General features: G+C 41.8%; 1 protein-coding gene across 10 annotated transcripts in view; it reads left to right on the top strand.

Annotated features, from left to right (window-relative positions):
• Positions 1 to 18,076: 18,076 nt before the first annotated feature.
• Positions 18,077 to 19,901, top strand: part of LOC139919413 (myosin IXb) — a 31,353-nt gene continuing 29,528 nt past the window's right edge. For 8 of the 10 annotated variants that reach the window (XM_078287502.1, XM_078287503.1, XM_078287498.1 and 5 more), the window contains exons 1-2: positions 18,077 to 18,600; positions 18,991 to 19,815. In XM_078287502.1, coding sequence (XP_078143628.1) covers positions 19,051 to 19,815 — 765 coding nt within the window. In that variant the 5' untranslated portion in view covers positions 18,077 to 18,600; positions 18,991 to 19,050. Of the gene's footprint in view, positions 18,601 to 18,724; positions 18,825 to 18,990; positions 19,816 to 19,901 lie in introns of those variants that run through there. The other 2 variants (XM_078287500.1, XM_078287499.1) reach the window with 2 other exon arrangements.

Below are 19,901 nucleotides of genomic sequence, written 5' to 3'. Positions count from 1 at the left end.
TTTGTGTGTGAGAGAGTGTATGAGTGAGTCTCAGCTCCGGTGCTGAGCTCATTAGCCCAACTAAAGCCTTTGCACTCTGCAATTAAACGCTGCCTGGGATTCCTCAGCCACAGACTGAGAGGGGAGGGGAGGGGAGGAGAGAAGCACTGGGGGAGGTGGGGTTTCTAACATACACAGACGAGGGAGCAGACAGCACACTGAGTAGAGGAGACAGAGTCACTGCCTTTGCACAGGGGAACATTTTTCACCATAGATGCTTTGTAGTTCTCTCTCTCTCTCTCTCTCTCTCTCTCTCTCTCTATCTCATTTTCCCTCTCTCTCTCTCTTTGTCCTTTGCTACTTCTGTCATTCCCACTCTATCATTCTCTCAATTGAAGTGAATTCAGTTCAGCAGTTCAGCTAAACTTCACTCTGTTGAGACACGCACAGACAGTAACTCTGCATAGGAAAGTATGCATTTTTCCCTCTCAACCCCATACCCCCTTACAGTGGCTTTTATATCCAATTTATAAAGGACACTGTCTGACAAGTCCAAACATTTGCTCCAGCTCTGTAGAATTCATTCATTCTTAACGGAGCAGCACATGATCATTATAAACCTCTGTTCGGTGTAGATGACCATAATCTCCGGCAGAATGGAACAAAAACTCCTTCCAAACACAATCGGGTTGGTGTATCTTCACACGGAAAGCAGGACGAGAAATCAAGAAGATCTCTGGTGCTTTCAAAAATAGCATAACATGCCTGCGCTGCGGCTCTTTCTCCACAACGGCTGAGGACAGGCGTTTATTTTCAAAGAAAATAACTGGAGCTTTGAAAACAATGGGTTGTAAAAAAGAACTACTGAGAATAACAGCAGAAGAGGATGAGGGGGATTCATCTACCCCAGCGTGAGCCTGGACCATCCAGTCCCAGCTGTTGAGAAGGAGGGCAAAACCTGGGAGTAGGCGCCTCATTACGGAGATGAAGCACGCAGTTAAGGCCCATTCACATCCTGAGAGATAATTACAAATATAACTATAATTATAAAAAGATTTAAATCGATCTAAGTAAACAGAATGCCTGCGTTCCCACTACAACGATAGCTATAAAAACATCCAAAACCACAACTATAGTAGTATAAACTTTAGTAGCCTATATTTTTGGTTCGATCTCAGCAATGATAACACATTCAATCAAATTAAAGGTCTAAGGAACAATGGGGTGAGAGAATTTGGTAGCTGGTATAGCGATGCTTTATCTGCTGAGGAACATATCACAGATATCGTTGCAGTGTGAATACTTGAGCAACAAGGTATCGTTATAGTTTATAGTTATCTTTATAGTTAGCGCTCTAGATGTGAATGGGTCTTGAGACTGATTTTACCCTGAACACAGTTTCATACAGGAACACACACATCTACATCGACACACACTCATGTAGGACAGTAAATATAAGCAAAGCTGGAATTAATTACTAATTAGAGTTGTTACAGTAATTCCGTAACTTTTTTGTGTAATAGTACTTTTTAGATTAGTAATCATACTTTTACTTAAATATGTTTTAACTAAAGTATTGCACTTTGCTACATTTTAAATCACATTCATTAGAGAGTACAAATGTTGTAGGCTCTCCAGAAGCATCAGAACATCTGTTGTAAAAAGTTGTAAATTGGCCAAATGGAGCCATTCGCAGTGAGCGGTCAGTCAGCCAAGAAGAGACGAGTAATCTGTCTTTACTTTAGTTTGAAACATTTTTTTTCTCAATTAGTTTGAACTCTGTCCTCTCAGCCTTTTAGAATTGGATGGAAAAGTAACTCGGTAACCTTTTACTCAGAGCACATTTTAAATGTAGTCAAAAAATTTACTTTTACTTAAGCAGATTTTTACACCAGTAATTTTACCCCTACTAAAGCAAAATTTCAGCAAAGTAATAGTACTTCTTAATGAGTAGGATATCTTGGTACCTTTCCCACCCCATACAGTTCACATAGAAAGTCAGACAGACAGAGCAGTCAGATAGGAAAAGGCACAGTTACATCTCAACATTTCATCTTAATCACAGTATTTCTCAGCCTGTGCTCCAGAGGCAGATCCTTGAGCTGCAAAGCAATCTCAAAGGACGTAGGTGTATGTGTCCGCACTGTCTGTCCTCATATATAAATGGATGTAGCGTGCGTGCGTGTGTGTGTAATGGTCTGCCTGCTTGCCTCAGAAAGGAAGGCCCCCCCTCTTCAAAGGCCTGGTTGTGCTGCTCTTACATCACACTTCTTTGTGACGGCCTGCCCGCCTCCCGCTCAGCTGCGCGGCTGGAGGGCAGCGGCCAGGCAGAGAATGGGAGCCACACTTAACCACTCTGCCACTCTGCAGTCCATGTCCTTATCAGGGTCAAGACGACCTAATTAGCGCATATGGATACTTCTAAATGAGTTTAGTACAAGAGCTCAATATGGCGTTGGGGATGGTGTCAGATGCCGTTTGGCCTATTTACCCTCCTGCCGAAGCGCGGGCCCAGATACTTATTGATGCAGAATTGAGTGTCCCACATCACGCCGATATGCAGATTGTTGCTAATATGCTACTGTGCAAGAGATATGTGATATATTTAACGTTTTCTCCGTGATTTACAGTAGAAATCAGAGTGCAGGCCCATTTACAGCATTTTTACCTCCTGGGGTATAAGCATAGCCAAGACATTTATCAGACCAGTTAGTGAATGGTTGGTGGCAGGTTAAGACCCCATTGTGGCCACCCATGCTGAAAATGTATACCCTCATAGTATTGTAAGACACTTTGGGTGAAAGGGTTCACCAAATGGCATATCACGCTGTCAGGTGGAAACCTTGCATCCTTGTATCAGTGATTCTCAACCTTTTTCATATCAAGGACCCTTAATTTAGCACACATTAGAGCCACAGACCCCCTATTTCATGAGATTTTGTCTCTTGAACCCAAATCTGAAAATATTTTTATTGTTAGATACAATTTTGTCCAGAATTCCATGGCTATCTGTATTCTACGTAGAGAGATAACAGTGAAACTATTATCAAAATAATAATTCTTCTACGTTCTCTAATTGTGTTAACTTATTGTAAATGAAATAATGGTGAAGTTTAACAATTCATCAGTTTGCTGTGGACCCCCTGGAACCCCCTCAAGGACCCCTGGTGGTCCCCGGACCCCACGTTGAAAACCCTCTTTTTAGATTGAACACTGTGCATTTTTTATTTACTCCGATTGGAGTTAAAATATGAAAAAATCACCACAACTGCAGTCGCAAGGTTTTCACCTTACAGCGATATGTGTGTGTTATTTAACGATGTAGAGTTGTGTGTCTCGTATCAGGCTGATAGGCAGACTGTTACTGCTGCACTAGAGAACAAGATATGGTGCGTTTAATGGGTTCTCTGTGATATAGATATCAGGGCATGTTGCTGTGAACATTGTGTTAGGTTGCCGTGGAGCCAGCAAAAATATTCTAAGAATGCTGTGGTCACATGCTTTTTGTTATTTGCCTTGGTGTGCAACATGATGTTCCCATGAGTATTTTAAACTCCCCGACACGTATGCTATAATTATAACTGTGCATAATCAAAGCTAAAAAGAGCAGCAGAAAAAGTTGTCCCCCCCCCCCCCCTAAAACAATTTCCCCTCTGGAGTACAATACATTTCCTTTTGGCAAAAATGTGAAATATCCCACAGTTTCAGAGCCTTAACAAAATCTCAGACTTGAGTCAGTCTCCCACTCACACACATTAATGCTTTATGTACAAAATATTAGAGTTGCAGCCGCTCTTTGCACAACCCACATCTCAATTATCTCAAAGCTTAAAAATCCTTCTCCAACTCGTCTGCTTCTCTATATCTATGTATATGTCCTCCTTTGTTATTGGTGTAGTTTTGATGAGGAAAATTGATAAGGGATAATGGCTTTTACCTGGATTTGCCTCATCAGTGCACTTCATGAAAAGAGTAAGCGTCCCTGATATTTTGTACATGCAGTGTAGATTGAGTGCATTAAGAAGGATGAACTGTTCCAGGGTCTCTGGAGAATTCAGATGAGGTCACTCTAACCCTCTATTGTGAGTAAATTCATGCATTTACTGAGGTGCCACCGCTATCATGAAATAGCTAGTAAAAGTTTCATCTAGCCTTGAATTTAGACTATTTTTTTAAGGTAAAAAAATAGAATAACGTGTGTGTTTAAAATATCTAAAAAAGACAAAGAAGGTGAAGAAATTGATAAGCGGTCAGATTCATACTGATTCATACTGATTTCCTTTTGGGGCATCTTGCAGGTATTCAATTTTCCAAAAAAGCTTTGAAGCAGGATGGGACTCGCTGAGACAAAAGAAACAGAAAAACTCTGATCCTCCAGTCAGGAGTGATTTCTCCACGCTTGGATAGCGACTGGCGACAGTGTCGAGCCAATTTCACTGAAGACCACTTTAGATCAAACACCCAGTGAGGTCATGGTTTAAATCAGTGATCGGTGCGTTGGTACATGTCCTGCTTTTAGGAACACAATGCTTGTGTTGTTCCAAAGAGGATTACAAAACAATTCCCACTTCCAAGCCAGGAAAGACCGTTGCATCATGGCTAAATGGTGCCACAACACATAAACATGCTGTATCAAGCAACTCACAAGATAAGGTATTCTTTGAGTGTTGTGGGAGAACTAAATGGTTTTAGTGTGAGGTTGGAAATGCCCAGGAGTTGAAGACACAATGTGTTTTTGCTGCAAAAGGCACAAGCACGCTCTGTCAAGCAAATCACTAGGCTTGCTTGTATCCCTTTGTTAGTGCAAGGTTGGAAATGCCTTGTCAAAAGAGAAAACTGTTATTGTTACAAGAGTTCTGGCAGTAAATTTTGATTTTGCTACTTGAAATTAAACTAGGATTTTAAATTACTGAGACCATTTCAAACAATCAGTCGTTATCACATGTGACATATCTCATAGCACATTGTACAGACAGTGAATCTGCACACATCTGTACATGTAAAAGTTACTCTCCAATTTGTCTTTATGTAAGAGGCATCAAGGACACCATGGTAGTCAGCCGTTAAAATCGGCCTGAAATCCAAATGGCAGTGGCAAAAAGCACTAATAGACAGAATAATGACAGGGGGAGAGTAGGCGCTGACTTGAGAAGCTGGGAGGGATTGCAGAAAGCTGTTGCCATGGATGACAGTAAGAAAACAGGAACGAAATGATTCATTTTGCCCTGTTGGCTTGAGATTGCCCTCGCTGGGGAGGATGGGGACAAAGAGTGGAGAGAAAAATAGTTGTGGTGTTTACCTGGTTTGGCTTTTGAGTGGTGACAAGGGGAAGGAGAGATAGATGGCAGGCATGGGAGGGGGATTTTATCAATCCTGCACTGGCAGAACAAAGGGACATGTGACAGTGAATGCAAGGGTGTCTAGAGGGCAGGACTGCAGTCAAGAACACCTTTAGTCGGGTCCAAGTCAATTTGAAGACCAGATACAGGTGGGTTTGACTCAAGACCAAGTCCAAATTGAGGCCAAGTCAAGACCGAGACCAGAGCAAATCGAATCCTATTCAACACCAAGACCGAAAAATGAAATAAACACTGTACATGTCTTCCCAAGTTTCTTTTGGATCAGCAGAGATGTAGATCTATCTGCAGGATAGATAGGATCCAAATGATTAATGTATAAGATTTTGACTAATCAATGCATAGAAGTTTGAGGACCATTACATACTATACACAGGTATAATCCCTTAAATAGTGGGGGAGAAGATAAATAAAGGTGGACCAGCTGTAGAGAAATATATCTTTGAAAAGCAGAGAGAAAGTAGAGAAGTAGAGAGTAGAGAAGAAAGTAAAGTCAACATCCGAGGTCAAGACAAGTCTGAGTGAAAATAGACATGATACCGAGACAAGTCCAAGATGTCAGAAAAGTTGTCTGGAGATCCGACTCGAGTTCTACAGCCAGGCTAGAGGGTACGAAGTGACATGAAAATCCCACTGAAAGGTTTTGCTCTTACCTCTAAATTAAACAGCGAGGCACAATGAGCACATCGGCCCGGGACATGAAAGCCCAGGCCTGCCCTCCTCTCCCGGCCCGGGACGCCGCGTCTATAACAGGAACAGACAGTCACACTTCTTTTCAGTCGGAGCTGACCTGCAGCGGAAACACACACTGACCCAGATAAGCTTGCATCACATTGTCCGTTAACCAGCACAAGTCCAAGGCCTTTGGCTGTTTAATTTGGTGTGTTAAAAGATTATGTAAGGTATCACAGATATGATTTCAGATATGTTTTTAAAAGCTTTTTAAGACCATTGCCTACAAAAATTCTAACATTTCTTGAGGATCTACATCTTTGGACCACTGAATGATGAAATTCAAGTAACATTTCTGCTACCTGGTGTTACATTTTAGAGTTGTTATATATAGCGTAAGGCATCCACAGCCAGATATTTCACACTGATCACGTAACAGGCAGGGAATATGAGGCTTCACTCATTAAACTCACTAGACCTGTCTTCCTTAGATTTGATCAACTCATTTTCAGATGCAGTCAAGATATAAATATTGCAGACATCTTCGCTGTAATACATACTAAGCAGAAAACATTCAACAACCAGCTTGATGCCTGTTTTTTCCCCTTGCAGCATACTGTATCTACTGCAGTTTTCCCATTTGGTTTCAACAGGCGTTTGGGACAGAGCGAGCCAGTCTAGAAGCACTCAATTTTACTGTTCCCCTGAGCTTCAAGTTCACGGCCGTCCCTTTGTGCAGAGTAATCTCTGACGTTTACCCTCCAACAATGGCTGAGTCATTCATTTACCGCCATTCAAAGCAACACTGCATCTCAAAACTTTACAGAGATGTGGCGGTGTCAAAGTTGACGGTGAAAGAGGGAGTGTGGAAAACACTGCCTTTTAACACATATCGCCTCCAGCCTTCAATTTCTCCTGTAAGAGATGAATAGCGTTGCATTTAAAGCTGCGCGCCGGGGGAGAAATCTACTGTAAGCCATATTCAATGTCTCCTATCAGCTCATTGTCTCATATCAGCTTCAAATAGTATCTTACCCTGAAAGAGTGTCTAGTTCTATGTGGATTTTTTTTTCATTTAGCTCTCGATTTCTTGTAATATGTAAGTAATGTACATTTACAGCCGATGGTGAAAAAAATCTCATCATCTCATTCTCTACTGTGGAGCGGCTTGTGTGCAATAGCTCCTCGCTAGTGAGCCCCATCACTTGGTTCACAACTAATCTGAGGAGAGAGGAGATGCCAACTAGGATCGAACGTTATAAAAAGGGCCTCGGTGACCTCGTTAGAGTGGAGAAAGTTTGAAAGTTTGCAAAGATATCCTCGCCTGGCCTTAGCAAAAGCTACTGATGGTCATTGGAGGTGTTGAGAGCGGGTTTTATGCTGAGTAAACAGCCATTAAAGAGAGATGGGCAGTTCTGCGTGACCTTGGTTGAACCGACTCCAGGAACAGCCAAGCCTGGGAGTGTGGTTCAACACACTGTGCTGACACAACATCCAGTCTTGGCTCCAGCCATGCGACCTCTCTTATTTTCCTAAGTGGCAGTATCTTATTTAGTGCTGCCGCTCTTGTTTAGCATTGTCTGTGCGTATGATTCCCTCTCCTTCTCTGCCATCGTCTACCAACAGCTGGCGTCAGTCACCGCAGCGCTTCCCCGAAAAGATCCTTTGGATGATGAACGTCATGTTTACTTCCTCTGAGGGCTGGAGAGCGTTTTAGATAAAAGCAGCTTTTGGTCAGAGTCGCCGTGTTCTGAAATCATACAGAAACTAGCATGTTTGTGAACATCAGCACTGATTATTTTGAGTAGATTATGAGCTGTTGAGACTGTAATTTAACAAATACGGCCTTTGTCGATTAACAAATACAGCCTTTGACTCCAGTGTTAAGTGACGTTAATGATGCTGGTTTCAGTTATTGCTGTATACCAGTCTGTTGATTGTTGAAGCATTTTTTTCTTCTTTATTTTGACTTGAGTTATTAACTGTTAAATCTTGGTGCTGATGTATTTTAGATGTGTTTTTTTGTACCGTCATCCTGTCTCAATGTTGCCCTATGTTGAACTCTGCTAGCTGCAAAACAAATTGTCCCTCTGGGATAATAAAGCTTTATTCTAACTCTAATTTATTGTAAGCACAATACATACATCTCCATTACTTCCTTGGTGATGCATCTTGTTGAAAGGCAGAACTCTGAGTAGTTGAAATAATATATTTTTGTCATGCTAAATTTTTACAAATGAGCACAGCACTATAATGTTAATCACTGCAGTTCTGCCTCTAATAGTCTGCCATTAGTATTTATGATGAAATATTGTCTGTTGCTCTTGTGTGTAGTGAGCATGGATACTCAGTTTGTCACAGCCTTGAACCAAACATGTCACCTTTATTTAAAAAAAACATGATTGCTTTCTCTTAAATGCTAGAATTAAGTGTCTAAAGATATCTAATACTTCACTGCCATTCCATGATAAGCTTTACTTTGTGCCTTTCGATCATTTTGTAAAAGCAGGTGTCATATTTTGCAAGCGGACACCTAATTTTGCAAGAAACCTCATCATACTCTCGGGCCTTGGATTGTGAATACCCCTTTCACTTCTCTTTCAAAAGCAATAATGTCACAGAGTGCACAGCGGCCCTCAAAATATTCCTGAGGAGATCTCTATTTATTGAGAAAACTCAAGAAATGACATTCGTGGGAAACTAATTTGTGCATTAGTTTGACAATTACTGAACTGAAGAGCTTCGTTCCAAAAATGAGATATCAACCAATTGGGAAAACAAGTGTCACTCCTTTCATTCACGGATGATTAATTTTATTTTATGCGGTGTTTTGGAACGAAGCACTTCAAATTTGCCGAATATAATTAGCTGAGCTGCATTTCCTGTGGGATACGAGCACCATGTAATCGTCGCCGTCTTACCACTTGTACCACAGACGCACAGGGAGGGGAGGTGCAGCGGACCTGACAGCCTGGAATGCGCAAAGTGTCACCGACTCCCACAAACCACTGGGAGGGTCAAGGGTCACCCCAGTCATTTCCACAGATGTTGTTTTCCTGTTCCGTTGGCAACTGGATATCTACTGATCCCACTGAGAGGCGTGTGGAGTGAGTTCTGCACAGTTTGCAGCTGTTCACTTCAAAAGTAAATGAACCTGCATATAGAACAGTGGCAAATTCTTCTTCTTCTCTTTTTTTTATCAGACTAGAGACTTGATTGAAAAGATCTGAACATCTTTCACCTTTCTGAAATAGATGAATATTCTGACTATGAGCAATAGGTGGTGCTCATGAACCTAAAATCAGGCAGCTGTGCTATGTTGAATCTCTTGACAGCTTTTGCAAGATCCCATCAAATAAATCACTTTTGCAAACAATGAGTCAAATGGGGATTAACAAAATTTTGTATTCACCAGCTTTCATATCCTTGGCCATATCTGTTTTGTTTAAAAAAATCTTCATATGTGCTTTAAAAAACATGTTACCTGATATCAAATATCTCCTATATTAATCAATTTAGCTTTGTTCAAAAATACACAATTGCTTTTCTTAAATGTCACTATTGAGTAAGCAAAGGACTAAAGATATCTAATAACTTCACTGCTTAACATGATTTCAGTTTTTCACTGCAGTGTGCAGACCTACTGAGTGAAACGACCTTTTTCCGCCACAAAAACATTGCCAGTCTCTGTCCCTCATTCCCATTCTTGGCCGCTGAAACTCTTATTCAGGCATTTATCACTTCAAGATTTGATTAATGCAACAGCACCCTCTACGGCACATCCTCCAAAGTCCTGAGCAAACTGCAGTACGTCCAAAACCCTCCTCCTGTGTGCTGCCTCAGTCCGGCTCCAGGGATCACATTACTCACAGCCTTCAGAACGCCCATTGGCTTTGCATCCAGCAAAGAATGCAGATCAAGCCACTTCTCTCTTCATACAAAGCTATCCATCACCTGGATCCTTCTATCTCGCCGACCTCTTTAACCGTCACACACATGGAGGCTCCAATCAGCTGCTGCCAAACTCCTGAACCTCAAGGACAGAAAACTTCAGTCAAAATCATAGTTTTGACTGAAGTGAAGTTTTCTGCATGCATGGATCATGTCTCTCTCCCATATCTTGACTGATTTCTCAAGCCATGCTAATGTGTGACATATTCGATGCAGCTGATTTTTCTTTGTTGATATGATTTCTGTTGATATTATTTTATTAGGAGGATTAATCTTTTTTCTTTTTGCCATTTACTTTCATGATCTTATTATGCTGTAGCTGCATTGTTGTACTGTTCTAAAAAGTAGGCTACTATGCAAATACAATTTATTATTGTTATTATTAGGATAGATAGATAGATAGATAGATAGATAGATGGATAGATAGATAGATAGATAGATAGATAGATAGATAGATAGATAGATAGATAGATAGATAGATAGATAGATTTTCAAGTGGAGTGATTACTATGATGATTTTAAAGTCAGTTAAACTTTTTGTGCAAATCTTTAAAAATCGATAGGGTAATAACTTGTGCTCACAGCATAAGAATAAAAAAAAGAATAAAAAAAGAAATCATGCTTGGGACCACTAAAGCAGTGTGTGGGCATTCTCTTCTTTTTAGGTTAATAACTTGGCCATCTTTGCTCCCATAGCTTTTCACAAACTAAGTAAAGGTATTCCCAATTAATGCATTTGCCAAATTTAAAGTCATTCTGACCACCCGCTAGTGCAGTGGCAACCTAATAGAATAGAAATAAAAACTTAATTTATATATCACTCATTTATATATCACTTATTAACTATAAATAGCACAAGGGTTCAAAAGAAATTAACAGAAAACAGAAGAAAAAAGGCACAAAGAATAAAAAGAACACAAGACAAACTAAACTGAAAACATTTGCATAAAAACCCATCTAGCCCCAAGAAGACATTTAAAAGATGATTTGACTAACCTGAGTTATCACAATAGACACTGGACTGCAATAGACAATAAGAATATACAACACAAACTCTGTGTCCAGTAGAAATTCTGTCATTATTAACACAATCGTCATTAAACTTGGACATCAGCAGCACATACAGTGATGACATGAGGGTCTGAGGCCTTGCCAGACATCAGAGCAGTCAACAGCAGTTTACCTTCAGACTGTTCCAGCCGTAGCCACACATAATGGACAGGCAGCTCTGTTGGAGCCAGCTAGCCCATTAGCCTGGGCTAATGCATCCAGGACACTCCACCATGCGCTGCCCATCACTCCAGACTGGATCTGGTTTCACACTGAAGCCGCCCCATCTCTCCTCTTCTTCTCTGCAACTCACGCTCCAAAACAATGACCCAGAGAAACCCAGAGAAACCCAGAGAAACCGGACAGAACAAATCATGGAATAGCTGCTGCTATTTGTAATACTGTATGTGCTTTTCCTCTCTCGTAGTAAATAAGTTTGTGTAGTGAATTCTGTGTCTTTATCACTGCATTGGATGTAATGGTTACAAGTAAAGATTAAGGCCTGGGACAGAATATAAAGTAGCTGTAATGCTGTATGTGCTTTTCCTCTCTCATAGTAAATAAGTTTGTGCAGTGAATTCTGTGTTTTCATCACTGCATTGGATGTAATTGCTGGGGTTACAAGGGAAATATTAAGGCCTGGGACAGAATATAAGGTAATTGGCAATAAAACAAGCATATCTGGGGCTTGTCGGCATGTATATTGTTAAAGACACAGGTTGCATGTCCAATTCCAATTGCATGTTTTGATGACAACAAATAAGAAAAACTTTGTGCAGAGGTTGTGTATTATACATGTACAGTAATACATATCAGTTTCCTGTTTCTCCTCAAAATGTAAAGTGGATATTGGCTCAATCAGAGGGTGAAAGTGTTTTTGACCATGCCTGTGATCTTGGGTTTCACAGCTCTGCCTTGCTAAATGGACCGGGTGCATTAGGGGCCGGAGAGCAGCGCGCTGCAGAGTGCTCTTAAAAGGCGAGAAGAAAAAACAGTGGAGACAGCCTCCCTTTTGTCAGCCCGCCGCCCCGCTATAGAGGGACAGTGACACGTACCAGCCATGTATGGAAGCGCTGGGTATCGGGTTGCAGCCCTCAAATCAAAACAATCATCCAGGCTGAGGGAGGGCAGGATGTATGTGGAGGGTATAGACACTGACTTGAAGGCCCGCAGCCGACAGAGGGTGAAAGTTTTCCATCTCCTCCTGATCCTCCTCTTCTGGGTCCAATAGAGTTTGAAAATACTTCTTAGCGTTTGTTTTAACGTGCTTTGAAGTACCAGATGGGTCGTGTTTGCCACAGAGGACACTACAAGCGAGTGAAGATCAGTTTAGTGCAATTTTCTGTGATTGGTAACTTAACTTACACTACCTGAATTCTCCTAATGTGGTAACCTCCACTCCAGAGTTGGGGTCAATTAATGATGAACTCATCAATTCCAAATCAACTGAGGAATTGGAATTTGAAAAAAACCCTACAGGAAACAGATTTGGAATTGAATTGGAATTTCACGAAGTTTAATTAAATTCAACAAAATTCTGTGAAATTCCATGTTTTTTTGTTTTTTCTTACCACATATCTGAAGTTACACATAATGTTACATATTATCAATACTGAATATCATAAAATGTTAAAGGTTCCTTTCAGGTGGTATTTTATGCACAACATAATGTAATGTAATCTAATCGTAACACATACATTATGATTGAATGTATTTGATTTGTTTAACTGTCTTTTATTTGATTCATAATGTTTGATTTATAATGTTTAGCGAGTCAAGACAACCTCTCTTAGAAGTGGAATTTAATGGAATTTAATGGAATTCAATTCAGTTTCCTTCATTCATTCTAATTCGATTCCAATTCTGTTTCCTTAAAGCTGGGTGCAATTCCAATTCCAATTCCAATTCCGACTCCAGGAACTGAATTGGACTTTACCATGCATTCTCAATTCAGTTCATGAATGGCCCCCAGCCCTCCTCCACTCATCTGGTACCACAAGAAGCAGACCGCATCAAAACACACAAAATTATTATTATTCGCAAAACACTTTTTGACCCAGACAATGATGCATCCTCCATCTCACACCTTTTCCTTTAGTTTGTTTCTCTCTCTCTTTCTCTCTCTCTCACACACACACACACACACACACACAGACACCCACATTTTCTCTCACTTCCACATGCGGCGGTGGGAGGGTGACTCATCACGTTGAAGCAAATATGCCAATAGTGTGCACCGCCGGCAGGGTGTGTAAATTCCACACCTGTCCCATCATCCTCTCTCCCTCCCCTCGTCCCTCCACTCTCCCCTCCGCTCTCCCCTCCCTCTTTTGTGCTTTCCTCTCTTCCACACGTACTCCCCCTCTTTTTGCCCACACCTCACACTGAACAGCTTGAGGAGCAGAAAGCGGCCGCTGTCTTGCTAAGAACATACAACAGCAAGACAAGAGCATAAGATAGAGACAAGATATCAGGGTTTGACAACGTTGAGGGCCTCTGTCTGTCTCTCTCTCTCTCTCTCTCTCTCTCTCTCTCTTCCACCTTTCACGTCATCGTCCAACAAACTGGTGAGTTGTGATTCACATCTTCTATAGGCGCTTTTATTATTAGATGCAAGAACTGGCATGAGCTTGGTATCTAAACTCTCAGGTCAATAGAGGAGGAATGTAAGATGGGATGTAGCAAACTGTATGCAAAACATGAAATTTAAAATGTTTTGGAATGATACACTGCACTATCAGTTACAACTTTGATTCCTAAGTGCATCTTTTCATAGTAAGAGGATACTACTGCTGAATATGGAGCCCCATTATTGCTTATTTCTTTCTGTCTCCCTCTTCCTCTTTTGTTCTCCTTCTCTCCCTCCCTACTTTTTTCCGAGATCAACTTTACTACTTCTGAAATGCTTTATTGTTTTTCTGTCCGTCGCCTCCCTTGGGCATCCCATGTAGAAGAGATCTTTGACCCCAGCCGCACTGGAGAAATGAAGGTTAAACAAAGTAATGTATGTGATGGTGAAAGCAGTACCGTGAAGTTGGAAGGCTTTGTCCTGTTGTTTATTTAATCCCAGGATGGATCATCACGCTTCTTCTCCAGCAGCGGAGAGGAGGCGGCAGGATGACAAAGGCTGCGGCTGCCTTTTCTTCTCCTGGAGCGGGGTGAAAAATGACATAATGACAGTGGAGCTCAGGTAACTTCACTCGGACACCGATACTCTTGAAACTAATCCAACCTGGGTTGTGTTTACCAAGTTTATGCCGCCGTAGGAGTGTGAAATTCATTTTGAATACAGAGCCTATGATGATGTTTTATTTGGGAGGCAACAATAGAGAATTGATGAGGAAAATGACAGAATAGCCTCATTAATACTGTTATTAAGCCTCATTATCTCCGTATCCTTGTTGATTTACTGTGATTTAAACCAGCGCAACTTTGACGAGAAAAGAGATAATGGAGAAAAATATGATTACGTGACATTTCACTGTAAGTAAAAGAAACCGCACGAATATCAGGTTGGTGTGTGTGTGCGCACGTATACAGTATGTAGTACGTGTGTGTGACAAGTTTTGCTGGTAAGGCTCCAGCTCAAAGCAGTATGAACGTGAGAGTGAGTTGTTTTCCACTGAGCAGTGATGTCATGACACCGCTGTTGGGTGGACTAACAGTTTATTCTGAAAACTGAGCCCGTGTCCTGAGGCTCAGACAAACTATCTGAGCACAAACCAAGAGGGAGAGACTCTTCACAGCCGGGGAGGGGGTGGAATATACCCACCAAGCGCAAAAAAGAGAAAGCTGATAGCTGTTTTGAAAGTTTATAAAACATCTAGTAGTCACGCAGTTTATGTCCAGTTTAGAAAACCCTCTAGAGCTGGGCTGCCCAACGCCGGGCCCGAGGGCCAGCTGTGGCCCTACACAATTTTTGTTTGGCCCATTTGATCACTCCAGAGAATGCAAATGCTCTGTATCTTGTCTATTTTAGTGCAATTTAATTACATCTGAGGAGGGAGGTGAGACAATTCACCTTTTATGAGGCTTATTACGATGCAAGTTGGTGCTAAAAGATCCCGAGAGGCTATTAAACTTTTTGCATTTCAAAGTAATAAACTGTTGTCCAGTGGCAATTTTTGGCCCACAACTTATCTTACATTTGCCCTAATGTCAAAAAGTTGGGGCACCTCTGCTCTTGTACATTCACAGTGTAATGTGGTAAACTGATATGATTTTATAAGCGTATCGTCCATATCTATCTGCTATTTCTAATTATCTCATTTTCTTCTACAGAGTCAGCCTCAATGTATGCCATGACTACTGAGCCTGGACCTGGTTTTCTCATTTGGATAAATCACTGAAATCACTGAACAGCAGCCAGTGGTTTATGCCTCATTACAGTGTATGACATGATTGTGTATGATTCCAGTCAATTTCATGATCTCCAGGAATTATCTGTATACTTGACAAGTGTAAAAACAAGTTTCTCTCTGTGCATTGTATAAAGAAACGTTTCAATGAATTCTTCTCTATATACAGAATGATATACAAATCTCACATTTCGGCTCAAACAGCCGGACGCTCGTCGCTCTCCTCTTCCTGCAAACGCCGTCCCGGAGTGACTTTTCTGAAGATGCAGAACTTAGCTCATTAGTGAGCATTGAACCAAACGGGAATTGTTCACAGTGGCTAAGTTCAGTGTCTGACATGAAAGAATGGGTTCCTGCGCCGAGGTGAGGGAAGACGACACGAAGGACGGAGAAGCCAGGCCATCTGCAAAACAAACAGGAATGCTGTAAAAGCCTTTGCATGTCCAGACACACTGCACAGTATTCAGCTTCCTCTGGTCTGTGTGACTTTCATGGCTGGGGGAGAAAAAGACCAATAAAAGACGACAATAGTTACTGCGATTTGTAAACCACAGCAGCCATTCACACAGTATCATCCTACTTTTACTTTAAATATATGAGGATTATCAACACATTGTATATCTATTCTGGAAAAACATCTTTACCTGAAGTTCAACGGGCAAAATATCTAAGATAAAGAGGATCAAGCCTACAAAAGCAATATGAGTGTGTCAAATATGGACTTACATTGATTTGTACTGTTTTATATTGTACCATAAATTGTTTTAATTTTGTGTTATCAGTCATTTTGGGATTGTGGTAATGTGGAATTTGGGGTTGTGTACTCCTGTGCCTACTGAACTGGATTCAGTGTGTCTTTAAAGAACTGGCTCAGTCCAGCAGGAACAAGAGTGACACCTAATGCGATGCTATCAGCGTTAACAGCATCATCATGAACCTCATCATCATTGTTACCATTAAAATGATCATGACTACCTTAGCAGAAATTACCATGAATATCTCTATTACAGCAATCAGCAGTGGATATTTTGTCAGGTTTAGTGAAGTTAGAAAGGAACAGTGTGTGCATGTATGTGTGCATCTGTCTGTGTAGGTGTGGTGTGTGTGTGTGTGTGTCCCAGTTTGTCTTCCTGTGTGTGTGGATCTGACTGCCTCTGTGGATGCTTGTTGTCAACAGCAGCTGATTTGTGCTGAGTAACAGTTTACGGCGCCTCTCTTCATTCTTCACAGTATAATAAGCTGTCACCGCGTCTGCAAGCCTCTTCGCTAAATTAGGACAGACCGCCTCTCACGTGTGCAGTCATTATACACCCATACCAACAGCTGCTGCTTTAGCATAGGCAAAACTGATAATCATAAGACATGTTATTGATTTTGGACGGCCTCAGCTGTCAGGGTGCCATGTACACAATTAGTTTTCACCTTGAGCCGTGTTCCCGTGGACTGTTGTATTAAAATTTCTGCAGATGTGTGCAGAAATCCATATAGGCTGCTTGGAAAACAAAACCAAAAAAACTTGTTGCATTGCTATGAAATTTTATTAAAGTAATTGATTTTTTTCCCCCCTACACTGTAATTACACATACTGTATGTGGTGCCTGACTAAATTCATGTTGAGATACCATGAAATGCAGACTGGATTTTTTATTCAATGATTGTGTGTGTGTTGATTATTGCTGTTTTAGACTTAAAACAGTGTACTTCCTTCTGGAGGTTTGGAGAGCATCTACAAAGTGCACAGACTCTGCCCTTTCATGCTACTTAAGGTCTGAATGTATCAAGGACTGAAGCACTTAGCCTTTGTGAGGATTAAAATAGGCCTACTTGCTCTCAATTTGCCATTACTCTCAAACTGCTCTGTTGTGGCATCCAGCGGCAATTCCATATGGATAGTTGAGTTCAGCTGGTTTGCTTTATTTATTTGCATGGTTACAAAATGGCAGAAGTTAAGTGATAAAAACTAATTGGACCGGGTGAGATGCAAATATGTGCAGATGAGATTAAAACAAAAAGGAATAAAACAGTGGTGTTCAAGTGATTCAAAATGAACTTATTTATGGATCTAAACCATATAATAGGTAAACTAATGATAAAACTGTGCAGAGACAGGTTACATGGCCTGTATAAGCTCTATAAAGGTACTCATTTGCATAATGCTGCTATACTGCTGCCCCTCACAGGTAAATTTCAGAGACTGAACATTTAACCCCTGATGTGTTAGCCACACATTTTCTCATATAACAACATTAATTTTAAATGAATTTCCTAGTAATTGATTGATTGAACAGGAATTCAGGTCTCCCTCATAAAAGAGATTCTGAATCTCAAGTGGACTTCCTGGTTTAAATTTAGGTTAGATAAATAAAATTCTAGTAATCATGTTGTAAAATCTCTAAAATCTTAGACGCATACAAATATCACAGTAAAACTACAAACTGAATATCCTACAAGATTATTATGGGAATATAATGCCATACCATGGGATACAGTGATTATAATCTCACTATTGACTACAACAGACACAATTTAAGTCCCTGTTGCAGTAGTATATAGGAATATTATAGTGATTTTTCATCATGAGAAGTTTAGGCGTGTACAGTGATCGTGTTGTAATACCTTGAAAATCCACTAGGCGCCGCTCAATCCTCACAACTCTCCCGTCATAACAAATGAGGTCAATTAACTTGCTCACTCAGAGAGACAAAATTATAATGTCGCCTACGTTTTGCTGGCAAGCCTCTCGCACTCTATCAGCTATCCCTTTCGGTAATGTGGAAGTCTAACCTTCTCTCTTCCCCGTTATTATAAAGTTTGTCGGCGTTGGCTTTGCAGTTTTATCTCCTCTGGCAAACGGGTGAAATCTTTCAGGTCAGTGAAGGGAAACCATCCACTTATTTCCACCTCGTCGACGAATGCGCGTGTGGAGAAATCTAGGAAGTAACTATCCGACCAGGACGACGAGGAGATCTTAATAAGGCCTTTTCTTTTAAATAACTGTGATTTATAAAAAGCAATAACGTTGCCGAACCGTTGGGAAATTACTTTTGCATAATTTAAAACTGGGAATAAGCAGTTTTCTTTTGCTCACCGTTTTGGAAGCGCAGGTGGAGGAACTTTTTTATTTTTTTTCCCTCAAGTTGTATAATTGGAGAAACCGGGGTGCGGAGATCTTCCTCGTTGCTGTCAGCAATGTTTTTATTTTCTGAAATGAAGTGAGTGCTCTTCCTGGAAAGGTGAGGCTTATTTTTGACCGTCTGGTCGTGTTTGACACTTGCTACCGTTTCACATTTTTCACCTGGGCGTATTTAGGGTGGGGAGTTTTGATGGGAATAAAGGGAAATATGGATTATCGGTGATATATGTCTGCATGTAAATGAGCGGTAATGAAGCAAACGTATGTTCTTATGCTTTTGTCTTTACATTGCTGTCTTCAGTAGCTTCCTTGCTTGTTGGACAAGTACGTACACGAAAGTTTGGCATGTGTGAATAGATAATGTAAAAAAAAAAAAAAAAAAAAAAGTGATGTGGAAAGTATGTTTGAAATGTACAAAAGCATGACTTGGAACAGTTCGTACTTTTTATTTCACTTCCACTTTTCTCCCCCTCCCTGTCTTTCTCTGCAGTGGATGCTGGTAGAGAGTTGGGGCAGTGAGGTATGCTGAAGCCTGCCTCTGTGTGTCAGGATGAGCACTACGGATGGTCAGGATGGAGAGGCCCACGTTCTACACATCTACCCCAGGCCGCCCCGGGACGCGGCCCCTCACTGCACCCTGCGGGTCGGTGCCGGGGACACGGCGGCGGCGGTCATCCAGAGGGCCGTGGCCGCTCTGGGCCTGGATGTGAGCCGGGCGTACGGTCTGCTGGAGCTGAGGGAGAGCGGAGGGGAGGAGCGGCTGCTGGAGGCCGGGGACCGTCCCGTGGAGCGGGCCCTGCTGTGGCCCCTGGAGGCCCGGGAGCGGCACCCTCAGAGCCAGGGGTATCACTTCATCCTACAGCAGCAGGCCCAAGACGGAGGCGCCCAGGTGCAAGCAGGTGGAGAGGACTACGACAACCTGTGCAGCCTCCCCACTTTGACTGAGGAGAGTATTCTGGAGGCTTTACGCCGGCGCTTCTACAAACACAAAATCTACACCTACGCCAGCGGCATTCTCATCGCCGTCAACCCCTATAAGTTCCTGCCCGTTTACTACAACCCCAAGTACGTCAAGATGTACGAGAACCAGCCACTGGGCAAGCTGAGTCCTCATATATTTGCGATGGCGGACGTGGCGTACCGCGGCATGCTGAGCAAGCAGGTGAACCAGTGTGTTGTGATATCCGGGGAGAGCGGCTCAGGGAAGACTGAGAGCACCAGCTATCTCATCCACTGCCTGACCGCCCTCAGCCAGAAGAGATACACCACCATGGGGGTGGAGCGGACCATTCTGGGGGCCGGCCCGGTGCTGGAGGTAGGTCACCGATACAGAGCGGGTCACCTGCTAAAACCCCTAAACCAGGAGTACTCAACCCCATGTGCCATGGAGGGCTGAGAGTA

The sequence above is a fragment of the Centroberyx gerrardi genome, chromosome 13 (assembly GCF_048128805.1).
Source record: "Centroberyx gerrardi isolate f3 chromosome 13, fCenGer3.hap1.cur.20231027, whole genome shotgun sequence".
Taxonomy (NCBI): Eukaryota; Metazoa; Chordata; class Actinopteri; order Beryciformes; family Berycidae; genus Centroberyx; species Centroberyx gerrardi.
The sequence above is the reverse complement of the archived record's forward strand: the minus strand, read 5'-3'. Positions and strand labels throughout refer to the sequence as shown.